The 9,745-nt window shown below is 34.1% G+C and overlaps 1 protein-coding gene across 3 annotated transcripts in view; it reads right to left on the bottom strand.

Moving 5' to 3' along the window:
• Positions 1 to 2,224: 2,224 nt before the first annotated feature.
• Positions 2,225 to 9,745, bottom strand: part of LOC123559656 (uncharacterized) — a 47,103-nt gene continuing 39,582 nt past the window's right edge. For all 3 annotated transcript variants that reach the window (XM_053552516.1, XM_053552517.1, XM_053552518.1), the window contains 2 exons: positions 7,203 to 7,287; positions 2,225 to 4,908 (listed from right to left, as the gene is read on the bottom strand). In XM_053552516.1, coding sequence (XP_053408491.1) covers positions 2,453 to 4,908; positions 7,203 to 7,287 — 2,541 coding nt within the window. In that variant the 3' untranslated portion in view covers positions 2,225 to 2,452. The remainder of the gene's footprint in view (positions 4,909 to 7,202; positions 7,288 to 9,745) is intronic.

Here is a 9,745-nt window from a genome sequence, read left to right as displayed (position 1 = left end):
ATATGCCGCGAAAACATTAAAATTTTATGATATTCAACCCTCGACCCCTTGTAGACGTTACGTAATTGCTTATTATAAAGTATATACTGTTTTCTAGTCTAGACACAATCTTTATGTCAAATGATTACCAATTCAACTGTTTCTGACTTTCAAATAATTGCAAGATACTAACGTAAGTGAAGTGAGTGTCCACATCATGTGTTAAAATACGGACAGCTGTTTTCTATTCTTGTTCTCCAATATTCGTGATCATTCCTATCCAAACATATATTTCATTTCTCAGGTTACAGTTTCTTGGTATTTCTTTAAACTTATCAATTCCTTATCTAATCTGATGCATTGCAGACTCATATTACGCTTTTTTTTTCATACAGCTGAAGTGTAGATGCACTGTAGACTCATATGACGTTATTTATAACTCTACGAGCGTATTTTATAGCAGAATTATATTACCTTAGAGAAACTATCAACGTGTCACTTCTTTTATTAAAGGCACAACGAGGAAATGAAGAACTATTCACACGTAATGTACCTCATACGTATAACGAGAAACACAACACCTTATTCCTAATGTACATCGACGCTAAATAGAAAAATTATCAACAATTCACTCCATACGAATAACGGCAAAAAATCCAAACCTCACTCGTAACCTTCCTCCTAAGGATGACGGAAATAATAAATAAACTTCACTCTGAACATACGCCATATGTATGACGGGAAAACTGGTAATACTTTACTTCTAACATACGTCAGGCGCATCTTACAACGTGAAAACTACCAACACTTCACTCTGAACGTGCGCCACATGCATAACGGGGAAACTAAGCTTCACTCCTAACGTACGTTGTACGTATCTAACAACTCTTCACTTCTAACGTTCGTCATACGGATAACGTGAAAATTAGCAACACTTCACTACTGGTGGAGGATTAGGAACATTACAACCCTTTCCTCCTAGCGTACTCAAGACGCAGCAAAGGAAATCTAACAACACGCAACTCTGTAGTTTGCCACTAACTTACGCCAGTACTTCTGTGGGAAAAAATTACAATGTAATATTCTGAATGTACTTCAAAAGCTTATTGGGAAATATTTTATTTACAACGTACGTTAGATGCTACTTAATACTACTTTTAGTAATTGTATATAATTATAAAATTAAAAATCATCATCTAGAATGCAATTTCAAATAATTTATTACAATACAGTATAGTAGAACAATCTGGTTTGTGCATTTTACAAACATAACATAAACGCAGACATACTTATTTAAAATTTGTACATGTATCACAGAAAAAATATACACATGATATTATACCGTAAATCATTTAGTTTTGTTGGAGTAACCTTTCATGGTATGTGCCAAAACATTAATTTCGTGCGGACTTAACTGCGTTTATTTTATGGTTTAAAATTCAAGGTAATAAAAACAGGGATATTGGTTGTTATTATATACTCAGTTTTGCTGTTTGACAAACATATAGATACATACAAATTTTATGTGGTAACATTTTGTTGTTACATAGAATATACAGAATAAATTTGCTTTCTTCTCACAAATGAAAGCACACACACAAACAAATATCACATAATGCTTATTGAATCTCATTCATTTCATCAGCAAAGTGCATCATATCGTGACAAAGATCATCTCTGAAAATAGTCCACAACCACTAGTAGATAAACTTGCTTGAAAAAAAAACCCTTTTCTAATTCCCGTTTTACAACATTTTCCTTATAAGAGAATATGAAGGCCTGTGTTTACAGTTCATTTACTGCATAAACTTATTTATATACCTCCGCACTATACTGAAATAAATTGCACTCCATTGCCATTTTGTAAGAGCGATAATTTTGCATCTAAAAAGTAAATATCAAAAATGAACTACTTCTACAACAGTGACAAGATACAAAGGTAGTTAACATCTTTCTGAATTACTATTTTAACACATTTTGATATGTTATTGAAGCTAGTCATATAGATCTTAGAAAATGGCAATGGAGTGCAATCCATTGCTCACTGCCAGCAAGACTAAAGTTAGCTACATGCGTAAACTTTAGGATATATATTCTGAACATATGAAACAGTTAAACAAGTCACTTCAGGAAGATGTCAGACTTATAGATAATGGAAGCGTACGTCTATGCAACACACGAGAATCATTTATGTAACACGGTACATTTTGTATCTCAGCCAAGGTCAAAGAAATGATTACTAGTATCCGTTCATGCGTCTTTAATCTCATTCACTAACTGAGTCAGTACAACAATCTTAACAGTTTCAATGCCATCTTCTCATCTTCTCAAAAAATATCGAACTGAACGGAAATAGCACTAATGTGTCATGATTCACAAAAAAATTGAATGATTAGTGCAAAGTTAATTCAAAGTAAGACACGCGCTTGTGCCTGGCGTCCAAACGTGTGTCGTTTGTGTATTTATTTCATGATCAGAATCCATTAATGATATTATTCAATACATCCCAGTTAACATTGATATGCTGCCTTGAACATTTGTGAATTGCACGGACTAATACATCTAATTGTGCTGCATCAGCTTCCTTCTTATCCCATAACTGCAACATTGCATATATCCTCATATCCACTGTCTGTTTATTCATTTCAATATGATCTATTTCTACAGTATCAAGACCTAGCTGGTGTCCAAGTTGCTGCCAACCACGCCCGATCGCCATTGAAAGCGTACTATATTCCTTATTTGTCATTTTTCTGTGTGGAACCTTTTCAGATTCCACCACGTCATGCAAGAACCACTCCTGTAAAATGTTTTCAAATCTTAAACAGTGATTTTTCTTGTCTGGACATGGAAGTTTCTCTTTCAAGTATGACTGCATTTCTTCGACGACATATATGCCTTTGCTTCCTTTTGAGCCGTGGTCTTCATGAAAACAACGTACTGTCATATGCTTAACAAATCGTCTGTCCCCAATTGTGCCACGGAGTTTGCACATGTCAGTATCTATAACTACTTCCACATACCTTCGAAACATATCACATGTTTCAGCTTTTGCGCTGTCAGGGGGACAGAGGTTGACTACAAGCAGTTCGATGGAATTTTCTGTCAAAAGTAAAACTCCAGCGTGATCTTTTACTAGTTCACAAGCGACTACATTATCGTACAAAATATCGTTTCCATTGAAACGTATAAGTGGCCATCGCCCAATCAAAGCTGCTACAGTTGTTTGGAAAAGTACCGGTACCATGGCTTCATTCTCTATAACGTAACCCAAAGATACTTCAGATACCTTTTTTCCGCTACAGAAGGATTCAATTGTAGCACCGTCATCTGAGACTTTGAGAAAGCTTGGTACAATGTAGTATCCTAGTCGTTCAGTTGCAGATTTAAAGTTCGGGTCACAAGCTACGACTTCCGATATAATGCGATGTTTTTGCATGTATTCTGTCAGTAATTCCTTAAATTGAACGAAATCGTTATCATCATTCCTTGTCCAAACCTCTTCCAGAAGTTCTTTTCGTAGAACCGCCTTGTCACAGAGTTCATTCCAGAGACCTCGCAATCTTGGACGAACTCTACAAAAATTTTCAGATGTAATGATGCACCTGAAAGCGTCAATGAGGAACTGTGGATCTAAGACCACATGTCCTGACAATCTGTTATCATCAAAATAACAGAATGTTCCTCTTGCATGGTGGTATGAAAAGAACAACTTAATTTGGTCAACAGATTCTTTACGATCATTACTTTGGAGAGGACTGTCGGTAGAACTGTCTATCTCAATCACATCATCAAAACTTACAATTTTCTTTCTTTTTGTCATTTTCAAACTTTTCTCGAGAAGTATCCATTTTGCTGGAACTCTTTTTTGAAACTGTTTTTGTCCAATTTGAGTTATCGCTTCGCGCAGTTGATCTATGTCTTCTTCTGAAGAATCTTTGTTTGATATCGCAAAATGATCTGGTTGGATATGATTGAGACATGATCTGCCTTCAAACATTTTCCTCACTTCCTCAAAAACGTCAAAGATTTCGACGCCCTCCTGAAGTTGGTCCGTATGCGTTCCAACCAAAATAACTGGAGGTTCATATCCATCTAGACTTCCGACAAAAGAGTTAACAGAACTAACCCAGAATTTCAAGTAATCTCTCATAGTCTTTTTATGCAATGGAAATTCGCTATCTTCAATAATGGTGTCCAGTCCTACATCTAAATTAAAAACCAAAATGTAAACAGCTTGGCTCGAATGAAATATCTGATGGGTTGCGTAGTAAACAAACTGTCCTCCAAAGTCCCAAATATTTAATGTCGCTCTTCCGTCTTTTCTTTCATCTTTGCCGGATTCCAGTCTCTTTAATTCAGTTTGAAAGTTTTTCAAGTTTTGAACATCAATCTTTGGTCTGCTTACAGAAGTATTGTTTACAGTTGACATTGCATGCTTGTTACTGCTTCTTCCATTTTTGCTGAAATCATCATCTGATTTATCAGTTGCTGAAGGTCTCATTTTATATAAGGATGCTATATCATAATCAATGGTGTAATTGTCAGTCTCTGTATCTTTGTGGTCGCAGAATTTTATAGAAACTTCTTCTTCATTTCCAAAGCTTCCATGATGCGAGAGGTCCGGATCATATTTAGCAATATTAGCCAAACGCTGAATTGTATCTTTTTCTGGATCTTCACTTTCCTGGTTTACCCATTCCGTATCATTGATGATAGCGCATCTATGTATATTTATTCCATTCGTTGTTTCAACTCCTTCTATAGACTGTTTTAATAACCTTCTTACCAATGACGTCTTGCCTTGCCCACAGCAGCCTATAACCATAACTCTTATAGTGTTGTCTTTTTCGGTTCCTTCTTTTATTGCTTTTTCATAAAGCTCCTGTGCATATGGATCATTTATAAGCTCCTCTGGAATCCTGTACTCTATAAGAGACAAATGACTTTATTAAGACAAGAACTATTTTCGTTCTTTAAAAGTTCTGACCTCCAGATCGTATGACAACAAAAAAGAACATTTCAGAAAAATATTGCTATATTCCTTAAGAAAGCTTTTAAACTCAGTTACAGATACATTATACATTATGTGTTACGGAAACACATGGAAATTAGTTGTTTTTACTTTTTTCCGTCAAGAATTGAAATGTGTTTGTAACGGGGTACCAGAGGTAAACTGTTTAACTGAGCAGCTTTATGTTTAACAGTCGATAAGTGATATATTGGCCAAGAAGGTAGGAAATTTTTAATTGCAGAATCGGTCGAGGTTCGTTTTCCGACTCTGACATTTTTTTCTTGATTTCGCATTTTTAAGATTGTTTAGTAACAAAAGCTCATGTTCTAATGTTCATAGGATGACCAAACTACAGTTAGAAAGATCAGTTTTAGGGTCTGACCATTGGAACTTCTGTTTTGGGATGGTAGCTGGGAAAGCCAGAATAAGTTTTCAAATGTAAACCTAAGATAATTTTTTCTATTTTTTTCTCAAAATACTTCTGTTTTCCTTATGTTATTTAAAAGTTACAATCGCTATAAAGACATACATTCTTTATTAAGTTCAATTCAATTCAATTTTGAATTTGATTAAATAATTTTACTATGTACACATGAATAACTAAATGCAAGTCTCTTTGATCTTTTAACCCAAATTACAGTTCCTTAATCTGAGCACAGTAATATACTTCTTTATGAAAAAAAGGTAGAAAATTGCCTTTAATGTCCATATACATATATACATAAATTATATAATTGATACCTACAACTTAAATGAGCCCGAAGGAGCAATAGGTGTAGGAGGGTAAGACTATGCGAGGATGAACCCAATCCTGCAGGATTTTGGTATTCTTAAACACTGAATCCTGCATTCTGCTGAGTTTTAAGAGAATATCATTTCTATCATTAACCGAACTTTCTCCAAAGTTTTACTTTTTTAACCTGAAAAGTTAAGAAAAGTTTCTCCTTTTTTTGATGAAATTTTAATTATAAAGAAAAAATATAAGTATTTTCTTTCATATTCTCTGATCTATGTGTTTGAGAGCTGTTCTCAAGAAAATAGTTATCTTATTTTGAGAAAGTGATGTATTATTTCTGTATGAGGGGGTTAAGGGAGTCCTCCCCGCAAAAAATTTATGCATGCCAAACGCTGTATTCTAAAGGGTTTTAAACATTAAAACTTATGGTTGTCGAATACTTTAAGTTTAACTTAATAAGTTAATGAATATATAATTTCAACAAGTCTTGGATAAAAGATATTTTGAGTAGAAATCTTTATCATAATACAATATCTTTGTAGCTAGTGATACTGTAGCAATATCTGAATATTTCAAAAGCCAAATGCTGAATTCTACTGAGGTTTTAGGATAGACTTATCAGTATGGTCTCAATAAATAAGAAGGATATATATATAAACTTGACAATGAAAAGACTCGGCACAATATTGATGTCTATAAATCAAATAAATAAAATGACTTCACATATACTCAAAAGATTCTCCAATCCCCCATCTCCCTGCTCTTACGCTCTTGCGCCTATATAATTATCATGATTATACAGTATATATTACTGTTCATATACTGAAATCTGCACATTTAATTATCTCTCATGAACATGATTAACAGACCTAAATCCATTACTTTCCTTGGTCCCCCTATAAGCTTCAAAAGGTATTGCATCAATTTAAGACCAATCTGGAACACTCTTGCCTCTCGGCACCGAACTTGTATCATGGCAATACTGTCATATAAAAGGATTGTAGCAAATATATTCTTTGTTGCTTATCTTACAATAATGCTTAAGTTTTTATCTGCAAAGAAAAATAAAACTTAATAACTTTGAACGTAATATTGCAAAACTCTTTGTCATCATTTAGACAAAAATACAGTTAATTTTTCAATAACTTAAGGCTACAAAGCTTTGAAACATGTAGGTTTTATCTTCTGTATGCAAAAACTAACATTCGTTAAACTAAAAAAACTAACAAACATCTTTTGTCTCCAGATAATGCGGGTTTTTATTTGGTGCATTCACCGTACCTCCCTGGAAATCACTAACAATGCATTTATATAATTAAGTACATTCCATATGAAGATTTCTACTGTTTTCTAAAATACCCGGTGTGACGTCTGCAAGAATATCTTCTTATCGAGTAATTTGCATTACATTACAAATATTCTACTACTTTTCAGATATCTATGTCCACTTAAATGTAAAGTTTAAATAAATACCTCCATCTTTAGCCTTTTCCAATTCAAATTTGTTCAGTGGAGCAGTTAACATTCCATAAATGAACACTTGGTACCTTGTGCAATACTAAAAGAACAAGAGCTGTCCGTAAGACAGCCAAGCTCGACTATTCGAAATATTGTCCCAGAAGCAGGAAAATATTACCCAAAAAGGTTAAATATCAAAAGAGTTTTAAGTTCAAAAGGGGGAATAATTTGACCAAAATGCATATCAGTTATGGGACTTGCTGCTCTTAACTAGTTTTATAACCTCGAAGGCACATGTGAAGTTTCAATTCAATATCTGCAATAGTTTTGGAGATAGAAACTTGCATGTAAAACTTTAACCAGAATTTTCAAAGTCCAAAAGGGGGCATAATTTGCCCAAAATACATGCCAGAGTTATGGGACTTGATCCAGTGAGGTTAGTAATTGATCTAGAAAAAGAAAAAGTAAGTTTCAAATCTATATGCCTTTTAGAAATAGCTGTATGTACTTGCACGCAAAACTTTAACCAGAATTTTCTAAGTTCAAAGGGGCATAATTTGGCCAAAATGAAGGTCAGAGTTATGGGACTTGCTGCTATCAACTAGTTTTATAACCCGGAAGACACATGTGAAGTTTCAAATCAATATCTGCATTAGTTTTGGAGATAATAACTTGCATGTAAAACTTTAACCAAAATATTCTAAGTTTAAAAGGGGGCATAATTTGCTCGAAAAACATGTCAGAGTTATGGGACTTGACCCAGTGAGGTTGGTAATTGATCTAGAAAAAGAAAAAATAAGTTTCAAATCTATATGCCGTTTAGAAATAGCTGTATGTACTTGCACGCAAAACTTTAACCAGAATTTTCTATGTCTTAAAGGGGGCATAATTTGGCCAAAATGAAGGTCAGAGTTATGGGACTTGCTGCTATCAACTAGTTTTATAACCCGGAAGACACATGTGAAGTTTCAAATCAATATCTGCATTAGTTTTGGAGATAGTCACTTGCATGTAAAACTTTAACCAAAATTTTCTATGTCTAAAAGGGGGCATAATTTGCTCAAAATACATGTCAGAGTTATGGGTCTTGACCCAGTGAGGTTGGTAATTGATCTAGAAAAAGAAAAAATAAGTTTCAAATCTATATGCCTTTTAGAAATAGCTGTATGTACTTGCACGCAAAACTTTAACCAGAATTTTCTAAGTCTTAAAGGGGGCATAATTTGGCCAAAATGAAGGTCAGAGTTACGGGACTTGCTGCTATCAACTAGTTTTATAACCCCGAAGACACATGTGAAGTTTCAAATCAATATCTGCATTAGTTTTGGAGATAGTCACTTGCATGTAAAACTTTAACCAAAATTTTCTAAGTCTAAAAGGGGGCATAATTTGCTCAAAATACATGTCAGAGTTATGGGTCTTGACCCAGTGAGGTTGGTAATTGATCTAGAAAAAGAAAAAATAAGTTTCAAATCTATATGCCTTTTAGAAATAGCTGTATGTACTTGCACGCAAAACTTTAACCAGAATTTTCTAAGTCCAAAAGGGGGCATAATTTGGCCAAAATGAAGGTCAGAGTTATGGGACTTGCTGCTATCAACTAGTTTTATAACCCCGAAGACACATGTGAAGTTTCAAATCAATATCTGCATATAGAGATAGTAACCTGCATGTAAAACTTTAACCAAAATTTTCTAAGTCCAAAAGGGGGCATAATTTGCTCAAAATACATGTCAGAGTTATGGGACTTGACCCAGAGAGGTTGGTAATTGACCTAGAAAAAGAAAAAATAAGTTTCAAAGCTATATGCCTTTAATTGATGGCTGTATGTACTTGCATGCAAAAACTTAACCAAGGTGTGACGCCGACGCCGACGCCGACGCCAGGGTGAGTAGAATAGCTAGACTATTCTTCGAATAGTCGAGCTAAAAACGGTGATGATTTACTTTTATTTTAACAATGATAAATCATTAATTTCGATATCAAACATTTATATTTAGATATATAATGCGAATTTATCGTTTCAAGAGTACACGTTCTTTTCAGATTTACCACGCCCTTCATGCAACAGGTCTTAAAATTTACAACAACATTTCCTACTTTTGAGTTCATCAGAAAACATATTGATGGGAAGTGTGTGTTTGTAACTGGAGGGGGAAAGAGGGTATGGTTCGGGGGGGGGGGCGGGGGGCGGTATTGTACTGTTGTAAATTTCAAGTATGTAGTTTATCAATTCTTTTAGAAATTGTGCATAAGTCTTACATTTCAATGGAAAATCTAGTAAAATTGTGAAGACAAAAAAAAATGATACAATAATGTACTAAATTTTCGTTTACTAAATTATAAACTTTTACACGGAAATTTTCCTACGAAAACTGAACGTTGGTCATGTATCTAAAATGATTAACTTTTTTATCAAAACGTGCCTTCTGCTACAGATACAGATTCAGCATTATATTTAGCTTATATCTGTTTTGTATTTAGGAAGAAATTCGAAAATATATTGGTACATAATGGATGAATCAGTTAAAGCTAACTTTATGTATTCAATCTATAAC

Source organism: Mercenaria mercenaria, chromosome 10 (genome assembly GCF_021730395.1).
Source record: "Mercenaria mercenaria strain notata chromosome 10, MADL_Memer_1, whole genome shotgun sequence".
NCBI lineage: Eukaryota > Metazoa > Mollusca > Bivalvia > Venerida > Veneridae > Mercenaria > Mercenaria mercenaria.
The sequence above is the reverse complement of the archived record's forward strand: the minus strand, read 5'-3'. Positions and strand labels throughout refer to the sequence as shown.